Source organism: Rousettus aegyptiacus, unplaced genomic scaffold (genome assembly GCF_014176215.1).
Source record: "Rousettus aegyptiacus isolate mRouAeg1 unplaced genomic scaffold, mRouAeg1.p scaffold_m13_p_1, whole genome shotgun sequence".
Lineage (NCBI taxonomy): Eukaryota > Metazoa > Chordata > Mammalia > Chiroptera > Pteropodidae > Rousettus > Rousettus aegyptiacus.
The window spans coordinates 92,872,944-92,897,156 of record NW_023416284.1 but is presented as its reverse complement, the minus strand read 5'-3'; the positions used below and the strand labels follow the sequence as shown (position 1 = coordinate 92,897,156).

Here is a 24,213-nt window from a genome sequence, read left to right as displayed (position 1 = left end):
AAGGTCCTAGGACTTATAAGGAAGAATTTCCCCAAAGCCAGCTTCCTACCACATTTATAATAATTTTAAATTAATTCTACCAATCTTTGTTCTGAAACAGTCAAGTGGCTAGGCAGTATGTATTTCAGTGGAGAAAAAGTAGCTCTTTCTGCTGAGAAATCCCAAATTCTGGCACCCAGTGTCTCTGGAAGTAAATGGACCAGAGCTGGCTCCTACACCTGCCAACTGGCTTTAGTCAGCTGAGGGCCTGGTGGCCACAGGTAGTCATGGTACCAGAGTAGCCAAGCTTGAACCAAACTAGAAATACCAGGATTAGTACTACAGCTGCATTGAGAGAGAGAATGGAGACCTAGGCCTCAGAGGGTAATTCTGGCTCACCTGTCCTAAGAACCCAATATGTTTCACAGGCAAATTAAGAATAATCACATACCAGCTATTAGGAGAGGAAACCAAAGCACAAAATCTCTCTTCTTGAATGGTTAGGATAAGTAATATATTTATGAACATGAAGTGAAGGAGAGTTCCCAGTTCCACCTAACAAATAATAACACCTTACAAATGTGATTCTCTGGCACACACAGACACTTCTCACAGCTCACTGCAAACAAATAGAGCTTGTGATTCATCACTGTTTTACTTCTTGGAGGCATAACTCACCATGTTACAGCCTAATGAAACAACAAGGATTCTCGCAGTCTCAGAGTAAATGAGAGACTGCAGCTCCTGTTTGTTAACAAGGCTGCCACTCTAAAGGCAGAATGATAGTCTCTATCCAAAATTCTGCCTAGCACAGCAGGAACCTCCACTTACTGAAAGCCACCTGGAAGCTAAAAGCTATTTCATTACAATGAGCCATTTGTCTGTATTACTTATTCCTTTTGCCTCTTCATAGGAACATAATTAAGGGAACAAAAAGGGACCATTAAGCAGTTCATTCAGTGTCAACTTAATACCAAAGGCTTTACAGATAGGAATTTGTGTTCTGCATGTTTACACACCCATAGCTATCATTTAGGCAGAGCCCTGGCAATCTGTTTCTGTGAGTGTCCTGTACACAGTAAGGGCTCTCACATAGCCCCAGGCATACCTCTCTGAGAGGTATTTGACAGCACAGATGCCTGGCCTATAATATCCTTTCTTCCTAGGCAGAACAGGGCTGATAACTTCCATCTGGAAAAGCAGGCCCACCAGACCTGCATTCACTATGTGCCTGGTTCTTGTACACAATGGCTAGAAGCAGAGAACCAGTACGTGTCAATGCTGGACGGGACCTGAACCACTCCTAGCCATAGAGCACCTGGTTCCAGCTCCTTCATTTTTCAGATGACAAAACCAGGTTCCCAGAGAGGTCTCAAGACTTGCCCAAGGTTACATAAAGAGCTCCCAGAAGAGCCTGGGCCATGAAATTCACCTCCCCTAATTCTGAACAAAGCTGGCCTCATTTTCGTCTGGGAAATATGATTTCTTCAACCAATTTGGACCTTTCTCCTCCTTCGGATGTCTAATGAGAGTCCCCACTCACACCCAGACAACTCCAATTTGTAGGGTGATATTTTTTGCTTGGTCTAGGCCCTTGACAGCTATGGGATTAAAATCTAATAAGGCAATAAATTGCTTTTCTTTGAGTCTTCTTAGTTCCCACTCAAGAAGCCCTGTGTCACAGTGAATATGGCAATAAGTGATTTTCAAAAGAAAGGATTCTGCTCTTTACTAAATTACTCCTTAATCTTTCCCCCCATTCTTCCAGGGCTAGTAATAAATCAAAGCCAACACAAAAACAAAAACAAAAACAAAAACATATTCTCTGCTATATGGAAAGCAACATTTTCACTGTAGAGCAAAACTACCTAACTATGACAATGGAATGGCTAGTCAGGGTGTGGGCAGCTTTCCGAGAAGAGATATCATAGCAGCTGCAACTTCCCGTGAATGTTTAGCACATCTGAGCATAGAGAAGTCTGTGGTCAGACTAATGCAGCTGGCAGTCCATTTGGCGAGGCCAAAACATCTAAATAGCATGTGTGCACACACACGTGTGCATATATTAATGTTTTTAAGCCAGTTTCATGATCTGGTCATTGCTCTGATAAGCTTTCCTGGAGCCAGGTATACTCAACTTCCCTTAAAGGCTTCTATAGGTCATCTGACAATGACAAGCCTCAGGAATAGGACGTGAACACAGAGGCAGATTGCTTGCCAAATATAAATGTCTAAATTTTGATGAAATCAGTTCCTCCTAGGAGATGAGTATTAGGTTAGTAAAGCTTTGAGAGTATGAGAAATAAAAATGATGAAGACTAGAGTCAAAAAAAAAAAAAAGTCCACTTTTGGAGAAGACCCAACCATTCAAACGACAGCAAACAGAATCTGCCTTGATCATTAAAAGGCTAATGATCCAGACTATATCACCTCTATATTCATGTACTTATAATCATCACTAAATAGGCAAAGCCAGGGTTCTCAAAGTCTTCCAAATACTGACTCCAATGGTCCAAATAACCCAGAATTCCAGGCTATTCAGAAGCAAGTCCTAGAAGATGTATCTCAGACAGTCTCCCATCCAGGAGAGTAATGTGGCAATTTCTCCTCTTCCTCTTGACACTGTTATTGCCAAATTGTAAGTTCTGGAAAGCCTTAGGAGCACAGAAAGTCCTGGTTATACAATATTTCTTTAAGAGCCTTGCCCTTATCCTTGGGCATTAGGAATTTTAATCTAAGTCTTTGTTAAAGAGGTGGCATAAGACATTTACAGAGAACCAGCCCCAAATGAATATACTCCATATTACCAGGGATCTCTTGTAAAAAGGAAGTAATGAAGCACATCTCTATAAAAACATGTGGGTATTTACTACGTGCACTTGTGACTGCTGGCAATGTATTATTACCCTAGAGGCTGTAATTATAGAGACCCCTAAATTGAGACATGATAATAAGCATTTTGTAATTAAGGGATAAAAAGAAATAAGGACAGAATTTGTACCTAGCATAAAAATCATCTTCTATATCCAACAGTGACTAACATTCTTAGAATGGCTTCCTTGCATTTTATACATTTGTTAAACTAAAGCTATACTTCTGGTTCTATGTGTTTATATTAAATAAAAGAGCCTATTTCACTGAACAGTCCATGGCAATACTGTAAAAATAAATTAACTCCTACTTCTAGGGATAAAGTAATGAGATTTAATTGACTAGTTTATATTAGCTAATTTTTAAATTAAAGAACAATAGGGCACTGAATGAACTACAAAATAAAATACCGAAATTATGTAATATTTTAAATAAACACTCAATAAACATTCTCTGAACAGTGGGAAGTAGTAAAGGAGCATTTTAAAGATGAATGATGAAGAAAAACGATTCTCTTCATAAACCTAAGTGAGAAAATGAATGACCTGCTTCATGATAACGTTTCTTTTTTAAAAAGGTAGACTATTCTTTTCAAATAACTTTCTTTGAGTCCTCCCCACCCCTACTATTCCTATTTCTCTTCTAATTGAGTCTTTATTATATTTTTCATGTTGGTGCTGGGACAGATTCTTCATGTGATATAAAGAGGGAAAATGCAAAAACAAAAACAAGATGTTTGGGGCAGGACCATCAGAGCTTGCTAATGTGTCACATTCCAGGGAACAGTGATTTGGGCGACACTGTACATTTTATCTCAAAAGATAACACAGGTGCAAAGGCAAAACATGAGTTTGGCTAGCCCACCAGAAGCAGGAGAAAATGTGTATGCTTTACTTTCCTTGTGGCAAGGTAGGTCAGTAATTGGCCTGTCAGAAAGCTCTATGAAAATTCTTTGCTTACTACTTTCGAGTGAGTTTAAAAATTCTTGCTCCACATTACTGATGTACAAAACACAAATTTACTTCTTCAAAGAGGTGATATGAGAAAGCAAAGTCTTTTTCAAGCACACACTGATGCACTTCTCAAAAAATCATATTTCAATGATGGGAACAAATCCTTAACCCTCTACCTCAGAAGCTGTCAAGGGAAAATACTTCTTATCTATGCGGTCTTCCTCCTCTTCATCAGGCGGTGGCTTTGCTGGAGGTGGTGGACGTTCCCTCTGTAGAAGAGAAAAAATAAGTACTTCATCATCTCTTTTTTCAAGTAGCTTTTTGGTTTACTCTTATCTTAGCTCTTGGAAATTAAAAATAATAATGTACAGAACTCCTCTGAGAAACCAAGCTCATGGTTTAGTATCTGTTTAATATCTGGAGAACCTTGCTCTCACACACACTTCAGTTAGTATGTTCTTTTTGACGTTTATGGCAGAGATTATAAATACCTCTTTCACAACCTTGACCACAGTGAGAATATCAGCACTGAAAACATATAAGTAACTGCCCTGTCAGAAAATGTCCTTCATAATACTGATTCTTAAAACTCTAGTATAGGAAAAACCATGGCTCAACTTTCAGTCTACTCTAAAATGAGGAAACAGCAAGTCAAAAGAATCAACTTGTCAAAAAGTCCTAACGAACCAAAGTTATTAGGAAGTAATGAGGAAAGTAATTAAGGACAAAAACATTACTTCCTGTCTAAACTTTGATGCCACCCCATTTATTAGCAAAAGTTCATAGTGGTCCTCTTATCCTTGGTCAGCTTCTATGATTACTATTATGTATCATTAGCATATGAAAACCCTACTTCATCTCAACCCATTTAAAAAAAAATAATATTTGTCAGTTATCTGTCCTAGAGCAAGGGGTTGGCGACCTTTTTCTTAAAGAGCCACAGAGTAAATGTCTTGGACTTTGCCAATTCTGCCATTGCATTGTAAAAGTAGCCATAAAAAAATATGTAAAAGAGTGAGTGTGGCTGTATTCCAATAAAACTTTATTCACAAAAAGAGGCAACTGGTTTGTGGCCACAGTCTGCCAACCCCGGCCATGAGGCAAGACACTCATTGAGGAGGGGATCAGTTAGATCATTAATTAATTGGTCAATTTCAGGAATATACAGAATGATCTTTGGTGAAAGCTGAAGGGAGGTTTGCCATTGTGCCTGCACTACTTCCAACATCATTTCTCTTTCAAAGTTTGATGATCAATGTTCTTATGGGGAAGGGAATGGGAATCTGAAACAGGATTTGGCTTGCAGGCTCCATCCCTGGCTTGTAGGTCAGTTTGCTGTGCTGCTGGGACAGGAGTATGGGAAACATCAGGGCAGAGGTGAATGCTGAACCTCAGAGAAAGCTACAAGGAAAGATGTTTCTTATGTTTTAGGAGCTGCCAGAGTTAGCAATTGGCATCTGTGATCTCTTTATTGAAATATGCTTTACTGCTCGGTTTTAAAACTCAAAAAAACCAGTCATTCCCACAGTCCCTGGAACCAGATGGATGCCCAACGGCAACAACTTCAATACAGGTTCATGTTTTGAAGCCAAACAAAGCAATTTATATCATATTTCCCACTAAGTCCTATTTCCTCCACCCTTCTTTGCTCCAGAAGTACAGGAACAAGCCTGGTCCCGGGGCCACTTTGTAAGGGAGGGAAGAGCAAAAGCAGCAGGCCCGTAATCTACACCAGTTATCCAACCTTGGGACACAAAGAACTGAGGAAAACAAAATAAAACACAATAAAAAGGACCCATCTGAGAAGGTTTCCTAAAGCTAAAGGAGCCTAGAAAGAGTAATAGGAAAGCCTTTGGTGGAAGTGATCACTGGGGGCGCTGGAAGGAAAGAAAAGCCTGATCCTCTTTTTTCTAACATCAAAACTTCGGCCCAGGGCCTGGAAGCCTGGAACTGATTTATAAATACCATCCATTGTGTTTATAAGATGGATAACAGTCCCTCGGCCACAGTTAATTACCAAGGGTCAGGAAGGTAGCACAGCCACAATATACACAAGTTAACATGGCAAAGCATGCACCCCAAGATGTATCAGTTTCTATTTAGAAGGACCTTAAGAGGCTAGATTCCTAGAGGAGGAGGAAACAAAGGGACTGTAAATCAGTGGCTAAGCCCCACAGGAACTTGGTTAAAAGCTTCCTCAGTAACCCCGTGTTCTTCTTGCAAAGCCTCTGGCTCCCTCTAATGGGCATCACCTGTAAGTACCACTTAAGCAACGCCTTTCCTCCACAGGTGGATTTGCTTAATTCATTTGTATCTAACAGCAACGGAAGTGAAAAAAACTAGCTCTGTCTACAGAAGCACAATACCAGCGGTGCTCCGCGTATGCACTCGCTTTCACTGCTCACAAGTTTTACCGCAGTCCTTGATCATACCCTCTCTGGTGGGCTACCACAAGACTGGTGGGCCGTTCCAAAATCCGTACTGAAATGCAGGGTCTCATCAAGGGCAGGGCAAGGAGGCTAACAGAAAAGAACACCAAGAAACCTCACGCCACTCCCAGGGGACACCTGAAAAGCCCTAGGATCACCTAGCAGCTAAAAGATCATCAAAATGGTTATAAGCTGGATTCAGACTGAAAGGAAAAAGTCAGCTTTTCCAACAAGAAATAATATACACATGAAAATATGCCGCAAGGTGAGATTATCACTGGGATCCTGTTAGAGCAATGGCCAGTTTAATAAAAGCACAGAGCTCGAAACCTCAAATTACTAGGCCTGCAATTCAGGAAGGAAGGTCGATGGGGCCACTGATTCAGGCTTAGGCGCACAGCAAAACCCCAAGGGAGAAAAGTGGGGTAAAGAGTCTGAAGAACAATGTACAAGGCCAGAAGTAGAAGCAAATACCAGAGAAAGAAGCAGTAAGACAAGAAGGTAGGCCTTGAGAAGGAAGAATCAGGGCTGTCCTAATTCTATGATTTCAGTGGCTGGAAGGGTTGTAATAACTAGGAAAAACAGGAGTGCAACATACTAACACATGCGATGTCTGACCAAACCTTGCTACAACCCTGACAAATACAGAAATCTGTCCAGACCCAAACAGATAATTCTCTGAGGGCAAATGGAAGGTGAGCATGTACTCAGGTCAGACAGAAACTTATTTCACTGAGCTCTTTCACTGTCTGAACTGCTCTCCAGAGAGAAAAAACACAGAATATAGCAAAGACCAAAAGACAGACACAGCACTAAAGCTAACTAGAAATAATTTGTTCTAAGGCCAAAACGTAACAGAAATATGCAAATGGTTACACTGAAATTGGAAAAACCAAAATTCTACCCCAATACAACCACACTAAGAGGGAGACGTAGCAAAGCCCCAGGACAACAGGGGAGGAGGATCCAGGTCTCTGACATGCCAGCGGGCACTAGGGGTCACACCCCTCCCCCTAGCCCCACACAGGTGCACAGGGGGCAACAAAACCCCCAGGTTGCTGAGGGCCCCAGGCCACATACAGGCCTCACTCCAGCAGCTTTCACTCCTGCTGCCTCAGCCTCCTTGTTCATGGAGTCTCGGTCAGATGATCGCCCACTGGCCATGCTGTCCAAGGAATGACAGGAGACAGCATTGCACAGCGCCTCATAGGGGTCCTCCTCTTCAGCGTTTGCGTCAAAATCGATGATCAGTTCAGTCACTGATTTCTCCATGTCACCTGGAGAGGCGGTTGGAGAAGAGTCAATGAAAGGAGAACACAATCTCGAGTTTCCAACCACTGCGGCAATCCAAATTCCCAAATACCTCATACCATGATAGCATAAACTTAAACCATAAAATGCAGCAAAGTATAACTAAACTACTTAAGTAATCCTTAAAATTGTTGATAAGGGCCTCCATGTGCTCAAGCAAAATAGAGGATGATGAAGCCTTTCTGAGACAGAGGCGCTGAACAGCTGTTAGACTCACTCACTAGGTAACCACAAACCTCAGAGTATCTGGGATCCAAACTTATGACTGCAAAATTACCAACTGTTATAGAACAGGGATCTCTGGGTCACTGTAAATAGTCAAAACTATAACCAACAAATCCTTAAAAGCTAATAGTTTAGTAAATTACTAATCCCATTATTAGATTATGAGGTCAGAAACAATGTGTGATGACTGGTAAGAACAAGTACTCCACAGTAACGACAGACTGAGTACACTTTAACCCTTGTATTTCTGTACTCCTTTGAAAAATCACTTTCCCATTTTTGTGTCTGGCTTTGTTCTGTTTCTCTAGATTTTTTTTATTGTGATGTGTGTATGGGGAAGGTGTCAGTGAGTATTTTGTCTTTCTCATTCATCACACCTAGGACCCAAAAGGCTGCTCAATAAATCTGAAAAGGTGGATCCTGGCAGTACTGTAGAGGCTGGACTACCTAAGCTAGCACCCAGACCGAGTTTATTAGCCATATGATACGTTATCAAAATCTTCCACATGCACATCTACCAACCAGATGACACTCATTAAGTATTTACTGTGGGCCAACTATAGTGTGTGTTAGGAAAAAAAACGTTTCACTGATATTTGAATTTATCTTGAAATTATCCTGCCTACTACACATCCCAGAATAGATTTCATAGAGCCAACTGTGAAAGTAAAGAATAACATAAAGTAGGAAAGAAGAGGTCTGCTGTCGAAGGCTTAAGCTATATTCAATAAAACTTCATATAGCAGTTGGGAAAGAATGAATTTGAATATGAACTTATTAAGTACCCCTAACTCCCTGAAATTATTATTTAAATTAAGATTTTCCATTTTGCTAAAGAACGTTCAACTCTTTTTGAGCTGAGAGCCCCTTTGCTGACAGAAGAGCCACCTTACCCTGAGACTTCTGGGATGTGGAGTCCATATTGGAGATGAGAGGTGGCTGGGGTGTGGGAGTTTTATCTACCTCTTTTGCACTTCTTTTTCCAGTCATGTGATCTACATGGAAAACAAACAAACAAAAAAAAGCTGCACCAAATGCAAATGTCTTGGTTTGGCCAGTGTGTCCTCTGGTCACCCCGACAGGGAGATGGACTAATACCTTCGATAAGTGCTGCTATCTGCTGGCTCTTCTGAGAAGGCAGTTCTTGGACAGTGTCTAGGGCAGTCAGTCCACGGTTATCTTTTATGTTGACATCAATTCCTAGAAAGGCACACCAAGTAGACCAGTGGAGTGAGCATTTTCAAGTGAGCCTCGATGAGGGTCAAATTCCAGGACACCTAATGCTACCAGCAGCACGACCAACATTTTTCATCCAAAGCCATTTAATCCAGCTATTCATGAACAATTCGTACATTTGCAATCAGTGGAGACATACGTACATTGGGTTCAAATGCAGCCGGAAAAAATCCCCCTCCAGGGAGGCTAGGGAGAAACAATCCCAACCCTGGCATGCTGTGTAGACAAGAGTGCTGCCGACCTCTCACCTGCAGCCAGCAGGATTTGCACCACATCGGTCTTGCCAAACAAAGCAGCCTCATGCAAAGCACTGCCCTTCTCCGTCTGGAAAGCAAACGAGAGCGCAGAGTAGCGTGTCATCAGAAAAGTGACCCCATTCTGGCGTGGCTTCACACGACAAACGGGACACAGGCAAGAAGGGACAGGAAAATAAAATAAACCACACAAATTCCCCTGTCATTATCTTTCCCATTTTTCTTGTCTGGATTCCAAAACCACAATCATGGCCTGTACATCAAGAGTGTTTGTTGTGCCACCAGCAGGCCACACGTGGCTAACAGCACAGTTACTCTTGGAGCCAGCCACCTATTGGTAAAACTGCTCAAAACTCCACCTTCCTGGGTAGGAGGAATAATGAAAAGAAAAGTACAAGGGGAAAAAAAACACCTTAACTTCAAGTGTGGTTTGGTCAATGCAAAGCCTAAGGACTGTTCATTCACCTGAATGAAGCAAAAGTGAAAAGCCACGGGAAATGCTAAGTCTCTTGTTGGCAAAATCAAGCTGATGGGATTTTGGAGGTGCTAAATGGTGGCAGTGGAAACACATGTATAGAAAAATAATGAAACTGTCTATTTTCGAGAGCTTGTCCATAATCGCATCTTTTCAGGGTATAATGATTATATTTTAACCCTAAAAAGAAAAAAAGAACAGACTCACTGGGGAGTTTGTCTCTAACGTTTCACAGTAAAATGAGTCAACGAATGGAAGGAAGCATCTGACATGTGATACAGAACGTGCTAAATAATAACACAGCCCGGCAGCATGGTACTTGTGCCTTTTCTCAAATGACTAAGTCCCTTGAGCCTGGGAGGTCTATTGGTCCAGCTACCTGGTAGTTACTATCCATGCCAGCATCCAGGAGCACCTGGACCACAGCTCTGTGGCCATTCCTTGCTGCCAAGTGCAGAGGGGTGTGCTTCTTAGTGTTGCAGCTCAAGAGGTTGGGGTGTGCATTGAGGAGCATCTTCACCACCTCCAGTCTCCCATAGAGCGCAGCCAGGTCCAGAGGTGTCTCGAATTTGTTGTTGCGCATGGTGGGATCTGTTAGCTCCTCTAAGAGGACCTTCACCACCTCCGTGTGGCCATACTGTGCTGCGCAATGCAGGGCCGTCTCGTTGTCATTGTTCTAAAGGGTTAACAAGCAGATCACATCAGAAAGGTGACTGGCATATGACTAGGACAATCACACATAAAACCAATGAAATTTAAATGAGAAAAATAGCAGCAATACTTGGGGGGCTAATAGAAGTCAGTCAGAATCTAGACATACTCCCCTGTGAACAAGCTCAACTGCTCTAATCAGCCACATCTTGCCCCAGTTACTGCAAGAAGGAAGCAGTCATCTCCTTAGCATTTGCAGTCTCCTTTGTGCTGTGAAGGAAGTGTCTCCAGATTGTGAAGAGAGCAATCTAGGGAATGTGGCAGGTCTTGGGTAGAAGCCCTGGCACAGACAAATACCAATAATATCACTGCCATTGATTCATTTTAAACTTCAACTGGTTTTATAATTTACATTTAGTCAACCCTGTGGTTCTGATTCTTCATTTGTTGACCATCCACTGCCTCACACACAAGCTTTTATGAAAGAGTGTCTTCTGCTTAGCTTCTTGCATGCAAATCAACCAGCCAACAATGAAAGTAACAGCAGAGCACCAAAAGTCACTCTCAAGACATCAGCAAACAGCCATTTCCAGGGGAGGGAGGCACCTGAGCCCAATCACAGAGGAATATGGGACCCTGATGCTGCCCTGTGCCTATTCCAGAAGCCTGTACCAATCCATGCATACAGACTCTACAGCACAGGGTAGCACTTCTTCAATCAGACACTGGAATGTTTTGTGTGAGAGGTGCAAAATATTCAAAATCGTAACACTGCCATCAATTCAAATTTACAACCCCATGGTCTTTTAATGCCAATTTTGCTTCAAACTAAAGGTAGAACATGGGATAAAACAGGAGAAGTTTGTGGTTTTTCAATCATCAAAAGCAAACTGTTAATTATTCCAATTACGCTCTTTCTTTTACTACTACTGACAATGTATAATTAGAGCAGGAATAAAGTGATTTGCACGACCTTTCCTTTTTAAAATCACTAATGAAAATAATTGTCCCACAAGATTTTGAGAGTCCTGAATTTATTCAGGCGGCTTCTGCTATTTTAGGGAAACAAAGCTTATGAGGGGAGTTGTCCATCAAATCAATATTATGCACCTTTCAGTGGTCAAAAGGTAAAAATTAAATGTTTCCACAATTGCTTTAATTCTATTAATGACATTAAAAATAACAGACTAGAAGTTACCCAAGCATGCATGCAATTCCATCGGCTTTTGATCTGGCATTTGACTGCATCATTTTTTCCAGCTACACCAAGTGTACCAGGAAGATCCAGAGCTGCTGGGAACAAGGTCCCCAAAGGCCAGAAGGATAGCAAAGAAATTTTAAAAATGAAATAAGGGTAGAAAAGTGGTAGCAGGAGCTACATGCAAGATAAATGCACACAGATAAACAGAGGACACAGCACTGAGTTCAAACGTGGCTCAGGAGAATAGCAGCTGAGAAAGTGCAGACAACCTTTGCTGGCCATAGACACAGCTAGTTAGCAACGGCCTCCTGTGATACAACTGGGCCCAAGGAGCAAATTCCATGTCAACCTAAAAGTCTGGAGGGAAGGGGAAATGCTAGGCAGAAAGCAAATCCTTGGGATTTCCTGTGCCAAAAACCCATTTAGGACACCCATCTGGAATGCCCAATTCCTATTAAGCTATGGCATGAGTACCCTGAGCAAACTTAAGAGCTGTCACTTCACTTTCTCATGATGAAAAGAAAACTCACAGGAGGTATTCGTAGAGCGTTCCTGGGGCCAAGTGGCAATCCAAAGAAGTTTAAGAGGATTCTCAGGGTTTTATATCTCAAGATTAGCATGACAGCAAGGGCCAAGAAAGTCAGCTTATTCTTATTAAACTTCCAATCCAGAAAACCTTGTTTGTTCTGAAACAGATATTGTTGTTTCTTTTATATCTAAGTTGTCTCCCAACTACGAGAATAATCTCTCCTTGACTTGGTAAAGAGTATACCATGAGGGCCTGAAAAACTGTAAAACTCTACTATCCAGCACAAAAAAAAAAAGTCTCCCGTTCTTGTTTTTGTTTGGTTGTTTGCTTTTTGCCAGAACTAAAGCAGCTGCCAAAAAGCTGCCTTGCTATTAAAAGGCGAGGTCTTGATCACTACTAAGCAAATTTTCCACCTATGTTAAAAATGGCCTAACCACATCTCTGCAGAACGTTATGCTCATATTCGCAGTGTAGGAAGCGTCTTACTTGTGTTTCAGTCTTTCCAGTTACAATCTGTTCACTATAATAATCTTGAGTTTATGCCTGTGGTGAGCACATCTCTCAGCTTCAACGCAGGCCATCACAATGAGCTCTTACTACCATTTCTCCTTTGAGCCTGACAATTATCAGGGCAGGAACTCACTAAGCATTGATTCATGGACCCACAAGAAGAGGAGAGATTCCAAGGAGTGCACAGACTCATAACCACCTGAAATCCTTTTCTTTCACACCTTCCAAATTGCAGCACAGGTGCTCACAACACCTCAAGAGTTCCCAGAATCATATTACTATGTATCTGGTCTGAGGAAAGGGTCTGAGATGAAACACCCCAATTTTCTCCAAAGTCTTTGCACAGACTCTCCATTCCTGCCCATCTTGAGATCACTTTCATTTTTCCTTGCTATGGTCAGTACTTCTAATAAAAAAAAGCCCTCAACACCCTTTATGTCCAGAAATCCCATTCAATGTTTAAACCCATTATATTTATGCATTTACACATATACACACACACTACATGCAGCAGAAAACCATACAGAAACATTTCCGTGGCTTTTCTCTTCTTGGAACTATTCAAAACCATCACATCCCAGTACTTAGATTACAGCCTAACTGCACTCCTGTCCATTGTTGATGGATACCTAAGTTAGGGATACCTGGGCTACAGCTCTCTGTAGTAATAATGGTATAGGCAATAGAAATATACCGAAATTGGAACAAAAGGACAAACTAGGTCTACTGCGATTTAGAAGATACAGGAGAAACATGAGAACTGAGTCCTTCATGTGGAATAAGTTAGACTTACTCTGTAATGTTCTAGAAGGCAGAACTTTGACCAACAGATAGAAGGTTTAGAAAGACAGATGTCAACCAAGCATAAGAAACCAAAAATCAGTGGAATCTCAGAAGAGTAATTCTGTTTGTTACTAGGAGAAATAAACAAACAAGTAAAATAAGAGATAGATGGCCCACATTTTAGGTCAGAGAAGACTCCTGCTCTGAGTGGAAAGTTGGCTTAGCTCAGTGGTTCTCAAACTGGCTCCGTTTAGGAATCACATGGGACTTAAAAGCAACTAAGTCCCAGCCCAGACTTTCCAGATAGCACCTCAGAAGGTAAAGGCCAGGAAAACTATTATTCAAAACCTTACCAACCTAGCAGGTACCAACTTAACCATGCAATCTTTCATCATTATCAAGAATGAGATAAATTGACATCATGTGCCTTGTGATGTGATACACTAAAAAGGACATAACATTACTCCTGTGGCATTCCTGTCAAAAATGTATAACCTGTATCGAGGCAATATCTGACAAACTTGAACTGAGGGACGGTCAACAAAACAACAGGCATGTACTCTTCAAAAATGTCAATGTTATGAGAGCCTGAGGAACTGACCCACGTTATGTATGATCCTGGATTTGATCCTGGACCAAAAAGAAATTGTTCCAGGGGACATTACTGAGGCAATTAGTGAAATCCGAACATAGATTTTATATTAGATAACAGTATTATTATCTTTCGAAGTATTATTATACTCTAGAGGAGTATAATACAGTTCACTGCATTATTCTTGCAACTTTTGTAAATTGGAAATTTTCTCCAAATTGAAAGTTTTATAAAAGGTTGCTAGGTATTCTGACACAACCAGACAAGCTGAACAACATGCGGAGACAACTGGTCTACAAAACTTCCAGGCCTCTTCCAGCTCCAAGACTGAATAATTTTTGAGTGTACAGAAAAACAGATCTATGCTAAAACAAATATGACTGTTGCTCATCTTATGCTATTCAAATTAAGTTAAAATTATTTAACTTAGAGGGTAAAAAACAATTTTAATGATTCCACTTTAGCAAGGATGACTTATGTTTGGACTGATTTATTCTGACTTGTGATAAAGGAAGGCTCCACAGGTCAAAGAGGAAGACTGAAAGCTCATGAAAACTACCTCCACTCCCCAGGAAGGCATCTGAGATATCTTCCATTTCCACAGGTGCCTGCTACCACTTAGCCCATAAAAGTCCTTTAGCAAAGCAATTCCTAAACACAAGCCAGGTCAATAAAAACCCTAAGTCAGGTCAGGAAAATACCTAGGGAGGTCAGGATCAAATCAGCTCAAGAAGAGTTTGCATTCTTAGCACCACCCAAACAGCTTTATCAGTTGAGCATCGGTTGCCCTAGGGGTGGAGGTCGGGGAAGAGGCAAAGGGTAGTATTTCCAAGGAGAGTATATTCTTATTCTGGTTAGACTAATTTTCTTTTATGTGTGCAAAATCAAGGGGTAGGAAAATGTGCTTTCAAGAACCCAAGTCTCACCCTTTAATCAGAGCTTTATAAGCTAACTGAACTAACTGCAGAGTGGGAAAGCAATCACTTTGAGGTGCTTTCCCCCAAAATAAAATCCTGAACAGACTCATTGAGCAATGTTCCATTGTTTCACCCACCAGCAACAAAGAACAAATTTCAAAATGTGTTTCAGAAATATCACATTATGCATTCCTTTTAAAATTAGGATTTCAAATATTACTCCTTACCAGATATTTTTACTTTATGTACATTATCCTATTTAAACTCCAAAACCATCCACCAAATTAGATGATAAACCTCATGTTACAGATGAGAAAACCGAGGCTCAGAGAAAGTAAGAAACTCACTCAAGACAACAAAACCAAGTAAGTGGTACTGTAGAATTTGAATTCAGGTCTGACTTGAAAGACAGTGACTGGTGAAAATTCTCTGCCACTTTCAAAAAAAAAAGAAGAAAACTAAGACAGAGTATCTTCCTATTTTGAAGATTAAAAAACAGAACTTGAAGAGTGGGCCAAAACAAAAGCTAACGTGCTCCACTATCCCAGATCAAACTGTTTCTCCAAATATGAGGCCCAACAGCTGAAGAAAATCTTTCACAGAGCCTGCCTAGGTTCAGTCAGTAAAAAGCTTCATTTGCTAAATCAGGATTTCTCAAAGAACATACAATATCTGCCTTGCTTTTGAGAGCCTGTTGGGAGGTTCTAGCAGGGGAGCGCAGCTACTCGTATACCCTTGACCGAAGAACGGTCCTCTCCTCTATCGGGGAAGGTCGTCCTCTTCGACTGAGCGTGCAGCTTCAGGAGGGACGCACGTGGAGTGGTGAGGGAGGAAGGGGACACCTGCCTAGCTAGCCAGATCAGCCGAAACAACCCTGGCAATCAATGGGGTGCCACATGTCACAGCCAGAGCGCCCTCACATCCTGCCTTGCTTTTGGAAACATGCAGAAGTACCTTATGTTTCCCTTTCCTAAGGCTGCTGAATTCCGAGCAAGTGAAAGGCAGCCAGTGTGAGTAATGCAGTGATTCAACTAAACTCCAGATTGTTGCCAAAAAGCAAACCTCATCTGAATGAAAACTTGGAATCAGAAACAGCAGGTGAGAGCGCTGAGGAAAGAGGCTAATAACATCATCACCCGACCCACATACTCTGCCTTCCGATGCGGTGGAGGCCAGAGGGGCAGTTAGGCCAGCAGAGCAGGGCCGTTAGTCACCAGGCCTATCAGACAGTACATTACCAGTCCTGGCCTCACAGCAAAATGCAACAGAAGTGTCTCACTTGGCCCTGCAACTTCATTTCCTATTTCAGAGTCCTTCCAAGGGCCAAGAGCGACCAAGCAGAGAGAGAGGCTAAATGACTAGGGGGAAGGGGCAGAGGCTTTAAAGCCCCAGGCAGAAATGCACACACTCAAGGAAGTGAGAGGGGAGCCACAAGCAACAGCTCTTAAGTCACTCATGCCCTCTCCCCCATACAACTACCACGAGCTACTGAAAATCAGATTTTACTTCAAAAGAAACATAGAAGACAGACTAATTTTTTTAATCCAGGAAATAAAAATTAATCATTTTTCTGTGCTTCTCAAAAAGTAAGCTAATTTGACATCTTTTAATTGTGTTTCTTTTTTGAATTTAAATTTTAGAAATCACAATAGTAAATTTTGCATGTATGGTTCCACATTTTTTCCCATTTCTGCGACTTCTCAGCTTTTCGGACATTCCAGAAAAAGCACCTAACCTTTCCAGAATTAGTATGGATCTTTAACACAAAAACAAAACCCACTAAACCTGCATTTTCCCACTCCCCACTCTCAGACAAACCAAAGGCAGATGGGCTGAAGGAGACAACAGTCAGGGTGGTGAGAAGGAGCCCGAGTGGACAAGAGTAGAAGCCAAAAAGGACCAAAGACAAAGTGTAGCTTGAAGAAATGATGCAGAGGAATCCTGGCAGCAAAGTACACACCTTGGCATTGATATAAGGGTCAAAGGGGCCGTACTTTTTGAGTTCTTTGATTTCAAGAGCATTCTACAAAAAGGAGAGGAAAAGAAAATGTGATGATAAAATGGATGAAATATATCAAAGCAATGCACAGCCCTGAGGGGGCCCAACACTAAAACTTGGATCTGTCCTCTATGTGCCTCTAAAGGAAGTTAATGGGGAAGATAATCTCCAGGGCTTGGCACTCATCACCCTCTCCTGTCCAAGCATCTAACTGGAACCACGGCAATGGTTTTTAATGTAGTACTGTCACTACTACCTACATCCATTAGCTTCTTCGAGCTATTGCAGCCGTGTTGCCCAGCCCCTGCCCCACCCACCTGCCTGCCAGATACTCAAAGCACTGGGCTGGTGTCCCAACTACCAATGGATACGCCAGGCAGGAGGCGGCTGTGAGCAGGACAAGCTAGCATACTCAGGTGGCTCAAAAATCCAAGCGGCTGTGTTCCAAGGCAAAAGTGAGCAAAGACAGGATTAGAAACAGTTACTGAAAATTTCTCAAATGAGAAAGACTTTAACGGGTGACTTGTTTTTTCAACATTGAGGAATATTACTTAAAAGCAAACTTCCTTATAAATTTCCTCCAGATATGAGAAATTAGAGTCACTTCAACCAGGAGGAATAAATTACATTTAGATTCTAAAGAGGCCATTCTAAAGAGGTCTGCATTCCTAATGCTATAAAATATCCTCATTTATGATCTTAAATGTCTGTTGCTTGCCCATCCAGATACTACAAACCAACAGGGGAAAGGGAGGCTGATTAACAGCTATATACACACCATCTCTAAATTGGGACATTTGGAACATTGCTTTCATTTTCTCATACCTCAGAGTAAAGCTATCTGCCTCTTATGCAAAGTCACGCTCCTAACAGCTCACTGAGAATGTGCATGCTCTTGCTGACAGATGGACCTGCAAGAAGGATCTCCCCAATTTTTGAGGAATAACCCTGATCTAGCTCTACAGGTAATTTAACAATCTTGTCTCAGCAAAGACATTAGGAAAAGTCCTAAACTTGGTGAGAAAGCATGGCATCTCTCTTATTCAAGCAACTTAGAAAAGTACCTGCTTCAGTTCAGAGCAGAGAGGATGACAGGAGAACGGCTTATCATATAAGGAAAGCCCATCTCCTCTCAGATCCAACTACAGGGAGTTGTATTTTATAAAAGGCTTGTCTAAAATGTGCATAATTCAAGTATAACTTTTCCAAAGTAATAAATGTAAAGAAGAGAAAGTATAGACTCAAGAGTACCTAAGTCCATGGCCATTGCAAGGTATTTTTACTCCGATGCTGCCTTTTTTATTTGCTAAGAATTATCTCTGCTTTGTCAAAGCACGGTCACTCTTACATTAACATTAGAGGACACTGTGGAAATGATCTTCATTCTGTTGAATCCCTCCTGACCTCCACTCACGTTTTTGTGAGCTCACTTTTCAGCACCAGCTGAGCACTTCCACTTCTGCAAGTTCTGATGCATGTAAAACAACAGCATGGTTCACACAGTATGACATGCATCAGGAGCTAAAGCTGCATTACCAGGCTAATAATGGCATAAGCACAATTTGGAATTAATTAAGCCCCCCAGCTCGAAATGGACTCTAAGCAATTTTGCAGGATCCGTGTTATTTCGAATTTTGCAAAAGAGGTTAGTATTTGTATTTTTATTATAGTACTATTCTAAATCTCTATGATTTAAATGCATATAAATGCATCCTCACGGAGTAAAGTCTCCCTGATGCACCAAGAGGAGTAGTGCTGAGAGGAGGGGAATCACTCTTAGGGTATGGAAGGATTGGTTCCCTGAGACGTCAGCAGTGGGATGAAGGCAGTGACGGGGCTGCCGGGGTCTTGGCTACAGCTGCGTGGAAGAAAGCTTCCCTTCCTTCCGACCTGTTCATTGACTTTGGTGTGTGAGGGCCCTTGATGGATGAGTAACCGCACTATCTGGGCATCTCCTTTCCAGGCTGCTAAGTGCAGAGGGTAACAGCCTTTAGAATCAGCTACGTTGGTCAGCGCATCGTTCCTCAGAAGAACCTCGACCACATCCCTAGAAGGCAAAAAAAAAAAAAAAAAAAAAAATCAATAATGAGTTTGCAGAACTCAGAAGTCTTTCCAACTAACAGCTCTTTACATCTGTATAGCACAAAGCCCCTTCACAGCTTTTATCTTATTTGGCTCCCCTATCTCTACCAGAGCTTGTGGCCCAGCTTCCTTTTATTCCATGAGCTATGGGGCTGAATCACACTACAATGACGCTTCACCTCCCAGTTTATCTAGGCTTTCTGGATAATCCAACCATTTTCCATTATTTTCAAAATGTCCGGTCTCCTTGTCTAAATCTTGCAGTGTTTCCTTGTTTGTGATGTTTAAACAGCATTCAGGGATATAATTTACATAAAAGAAGTCATGCAAGACAAATATAATTATTCACCACATTATTCAGAGCATTTAGTGATGTGGGAGCTGAAGGTGGACAGGCAGAGCAGAATTAAAGTTGTCGCGAACATCAGCCAGACACATATGGTATCATTGGATACATCCAGGAAGAAGGGCTTGGCTTTCTTCTTCATGACACCACTAATTAAGCAGATACAAATGTATAATTACCCCATGTACGTGAGGTCAAAGAAAATCCCCACTATAAATAAAAACAGCATCTGGAGATCAACTTGGCTAACAAGCTACAGCCTTTTTTAAGTTCAAGATTCACTTTTATTCAGATTATCCCACTATTTAAGGGAGGCAGGGTCTCTACATATTTGTTGTTAGCTCTGTCTAAAACAGCTATAGAAAACACATAATAATCACATTCAATGTATTTTAGAAAAGTTTAATGCAGAAGGTAACAATTGCCTCTTTTTGGCACATTGGAGTCAATTAGGCTGGGCCAAATATTGTACAAGTGATACAGAATATCACAAGGTCAGGTGAGGGCCCTGCTCCTTGCTCAGATAAAATCTAAAATGGTTCCAATAATCCCTCCTCATAAAAACTAAACTTCTACTGCTTATCTCTTATAGTATTAAGCCTCAATCTCTCTTTAATACCTTCGATTCTGTTACACTCTGGTTTCTATTCTTCAACATCCTGACAAACCTACTCACTGTACTCCACAAGAGTGCCTGACCCGTTGTCGAGCCATCATATTCTCCCTCACTTGAAGGGTAGCATCCTCTTTCAGCTGCAATCATTTAAACTTATGCCTCCTCTTAAACTCCCGCAAAGCACAACTTCTACAGGAACCTTTCTATACAAATCCCACCCAAATCCCAATAACCTCTCTATATTTAAGAGAATTAAATAGGCCATATTATTTATGTATTTCTCCCCTTAAAAAATGGTTCTTGTTGTCTACAGAGCTAATTTTATTTGGGAAAAAAATGGCAAGCAAAAAAGAACAAATAACTACTTTAATAGAAAGAAAGTTTCTCACAACCACTCAATCTAGTTTCAGTTTATAAAAGAACTGGTTACCTAAGAGATTAGTCAGCCCCTTTATGATTTGGCTGCCCAAATCTGATCTTCAGAGTGAGATGATTGTGTGGCATTGCACCACTTCAGAGGGGAAAAGGACAAACAGAAGAAAAGGTAAAACTTAACCTCTGGTTAAAGTGTTTTTGGAGGTGGGGTGGGAAGGATGTCTAAGTTATATACTAAACAGAGACTCAGGAGTTCTGGATGGACTGAATTTAGTTCATTCTTCTCTGTTCCTCAGCACAAAAACACAATCCTAAGGCCTGAGTTCTGAAGGGTGGGGCAGGAATGTAGCACATCAATACTTACTTATGGCCATTCAAAGCAGCATGGTGCAGAGGTGTATACCCAGTGCTGTCAACACAGTTCACATTTGGCCCTCTCCAGATGCTACAAAGAAAAGAAAACAAAAGAAACACCGAAGTCACAACCCAAATTTAGAGACAGCAAGCTGTTTCGAAAAGAATTCTCTGTGATGTTTAACTGAACTGATTATTTTCACATGACTTCTGATAAAGGCTAGCAGCAATTTACCACACGAATGCATAGTATGAGGGTGCACAATGGTTTGCTGAATAAGGAGTCAAATGTCAAGACAACAGTGTCATCATTTAAGAGTGTGTCCTTCTGTACCTTTCTCCTCATCTGTAACTTCATTAATTACTCAGTCTGGGACTCGTGCCTCTGAATACTCAGGATCATAAGAACAGCTCAGTGAAAGGTCATCAAAAATATCACTGAACCAAACCACTCAGCCAGTTACAGGTATTGAGCACCCACCTCTATGCTGGTGACTGAAGGTTTGAGAGAGACCTTCACATAGACCATATAGATAATCATGATGCTTCAACCACAGGACCAAGATCAAGGAAACCACATTCATAAAAACATCAGGACAGGTGTATTAAGATGCAAGAGACAATTTTTCCTTTGTGAATATGTTTTATTGATAACAAAAAAATAACAACAAAAATCTACAATTTAAGTGCCTTATTTGAATCAAAAATACGATCTAGGAAGGTTGAAATGTTATCTTATTTAATCCTCAAAGCCTTAATTCTGATTTCTGTTTCACACCTTACTGCAGTGGCCAAAACTTCTAAAATACTACTAAGTAGTAGAGGGCAGCCTTGTTTTGTCCTTGTTTTTAATAAGAATGCTTCTTAAGATTTTTGGCAGTTGGTTTGAGAAAGACTCTGTAATATATGAAAGAAGTATCTTATTTTTTTCCCTCATTTAAAGTATTATTAAAAACAGCTGTTTCATTTAAATATATTTCCTGCACCTATGGAAATAATTGTAGTTTTTCACATTTGACCAACTAATATGTTGTTATCAATAGGTTTCTTCATATTGAGCCATTCTTTTATTCCTGAAATAAAACAAAAGCCTTATTTGGCCTTTCTCTATTATGACCATGTTGGTGAATTCTACTTAAGAGTATTTAATTTAGGATTTTCACATCTGTATTCATAAGTGAGGTTGGTCAAAAGTTTTTGCTTTTTATGCTATTTCTATTGGATTGTATTAGTGTTAGGTTTGGGTCATAATCAGCTGGTTAGCTATTTACCCATTTCTATATTCAGGAATGAATGACACAGAGCATTAAAATTATAAAGAATCACCAGTAAAACCATCTGGGCCAAAAGCCTTTATGCCTGGATGTTGGAGGTGGTATTATTAATAACAATAAAAGCCTATCAATAGAGAAGTTATTATGATAACTAAGGTATAGACACATAATAGAATTTGATATACCAGTTACATTACAATGTAATAAAACTGAATAGAGATTACAATACAATGTTAAGACAAAAAAAGAAACACGATTATGATCTTCGGAAACCTAGCAGAACGAGAGATATCCCTGATCTCTCCCCTTGAAACAACAATTAGCTGAACGTCTAAAACGCAACAAAAAACACCCAAACTTCACACCACCACCTCTGAGCATGGGATCTGCGCATAAGAGCTACCACAGGTCAGAACCCTGGGCGGCAGAGGTAGACTTGAAGAAATAAAGCAGCTGCCTCCTGCAGCCACTGGAGCTCCCTGCAGGAGGGAGAGGAGAGAAGGTGCAGAGTTCCCTGAACAGCCCTGCCTGAGAGTGCTGTGAGCTCCACATGGCCGGTGGCAGTGTCCAGTTATCAGGTCAGAAGACAGAGAAACGGGGATGGCAGAAAAGTGGGGACAAGAGAAAAACCGGCCACGGTTGCAAAACCGAGGCTGAGCCACAGCCTCCAACTCCCAACCCAGAGAGCCTCTCGCCCTGTACCCTCTGAGACTGAATACTGCAGAGTCCCAGGGAAATCTGAGCAAATGCTGCCGAGACTGTCGCTGACACTGAAACCAAGGGTAGTTAGCGTGATTAAGTATCTACCAGAAAATAAAAAGGTATTTTAAAGACTTTATATAAAGCAGGGATCCAAGAGACTTAGATGCCACCTACTGGAAACCAAAAGAAAAGTGCCCTCTTTGCAACAGGCTGAAGACAGACCTTCATATAATAATTCTTTCTTGGGGGGGGGGGGCGGGAAGCAGAACACATTCACATTAATGCCTAGGCAGAGAAAAGAGTCCATAAACAGTCCATGACCAAGGTGACAAGGCATCTCAGAAAGAAGGCAAAAATAAGCTTACAGACATAGAAATATGCAACTTAAATGACAGAGAATTCAGGATGGTACTTCTGAAAAAACTCAGTGAATTCTGAAACGAGTCATATCAACTATCTCAGGAATTGAAAAAAACAACTAGATGAGCAGAGTAAGGAGACTGAAACTCTCAAAAAGAACCAAATAGAACTTCTGCAGATGAGGAACAAACTGCAAAAGTTGAAAACTGAAATAGCAAGCTTGGGAAATAGAGTCAATCAAATGGAGGAAAGGATCAGTGATATTGAAGACAGAAATCTAGAAATAAATCAGAAGGAAGAAGAGAGAAATCGAAGAATGAAAAATTATGAAAGAGAAATTCAAGAACTAACTGGTACCATCAGGAGAGGAAATATAATAATAATGGGCATTATCAAAGGCAAGGAAAAGGAGCAGGGACTTGAAAGCATGTTCAGACAAATAGCGGACGAGAATTTCCCAAATCTAAGGAATAAGCTGGAGTTTGGAATTCAAGAAGTCAACAGAGTACCCAATTATCTCAGCCCAAAGAGGCCTTCACCAAGACACATTGTATTAAAATTATCAAAAATCAACGACAAAGACAGAATTCTCAGGGCAGCCAGGGAGAAGAAAATGGTAACTTACAAAGGAAATCCCATTAGATTATCCTCGGACTTTTCAGTGCAAACTTTCCAAGCCAGAAAGGAGTGGAATCCAATATTGAAACTATTAAGTGAAAGGAACTACCAGCCTAGAATAATGTATCAAGCTAAGCTCTCCTTTAGATATGAAGGAGAAATTAAGACCTTTCCAGACATACAAAAATGAGGGAGTTCTCCACTACAAGGTTTGCACACAGGAAATATTGAAAGGGTTCAGCGCACCTAAAACAAAATGACAAAAAAAAAAAAAAAAAAAAAAACAATCACAATTAGGAGTAAAGTGACTATAAGGCAAATAGAAGCAGAGGAGTGCAACCCTTAATAAGAACGGGGCATTATAAGCTTAAATACTAATAACAGAATTGTTACAACAAGATAGTAATAAACATTCAGCATATATAGGGATGAATTAAGATAACAATGACTAAAAAGGGGAAGATTTAAAGATCCAAATTCGAAAAGGGGAATGGAGATAAGGCATGCACAGAAGAAAAAGAACAACTGTAAATACTGTAGAGAAAGAATATATGAGAAAAATGAATCAGGA

The 24,213-nt window shown here is 40.8% G+C and overlaps 1 protein-coding gene across 9 annotated transcripts in view; it reads right to left on the bottom strand.

Annotated features, from left to right (window-relative positions):
- ANKS1A (ankyrin repeat and sterile alpha motif domain containing 1A) overlaps positions 1 to 24,213 on the bottom strand; it is a 175,582-nt gene that overhangs the window by 86,100 nt on the left and 65,269 nt on the right. For 3 of the 9 annotated variants that reach the window (XM_036239054.1, XM_036239071.1, XM_036239067.1), the window contains exons 2-10: positions 20,699 to 20,779; positions 18,806 to 18,962; positions 16,877 to 16,939; positions 10,113 to 10,409; positions 9,253 to 9,328; positions 8,867 to 8,968; positions 8,662 to 8,793; positions 7,313 to 7,509; positions 3,980 to 4,072 (exon numbers count right to left, since the gene is read on the bottom strand). In XM_036239054.1, coding sequence (XP_036094947.1) covers positions 3,980 to 4,072; positions 7,313 to 7,509; positions 8,662 to 8,793; positions 8,867 to 8,968; positions 9,253 to 9,328; positions 10,113 to 10,409; positions 16,877 to 16,939; positions 18,806 to 18,962; positions 20,699 to 20,779 — 1,198 coding nt within the window. Of the gene's footprint in view, positions 1 to 3,979; positions 4,073 to 7,312; positions 7,510 to 8,661; positions 8,794 to 8,866; positions 8,969 to 9,252; positions 9,329 to 10,112; positions 10,410 to 16,876; positions 16,940 to 18,633; positions 18,963 to 20,698; positions 20,780 to 24,213 lie in introns of those variants that run through there. The other 6 variants (XM_016146924.2, XM_016146927.2, XM_016146929.2 and 3 more) reach the window with 4 other exon arrangements.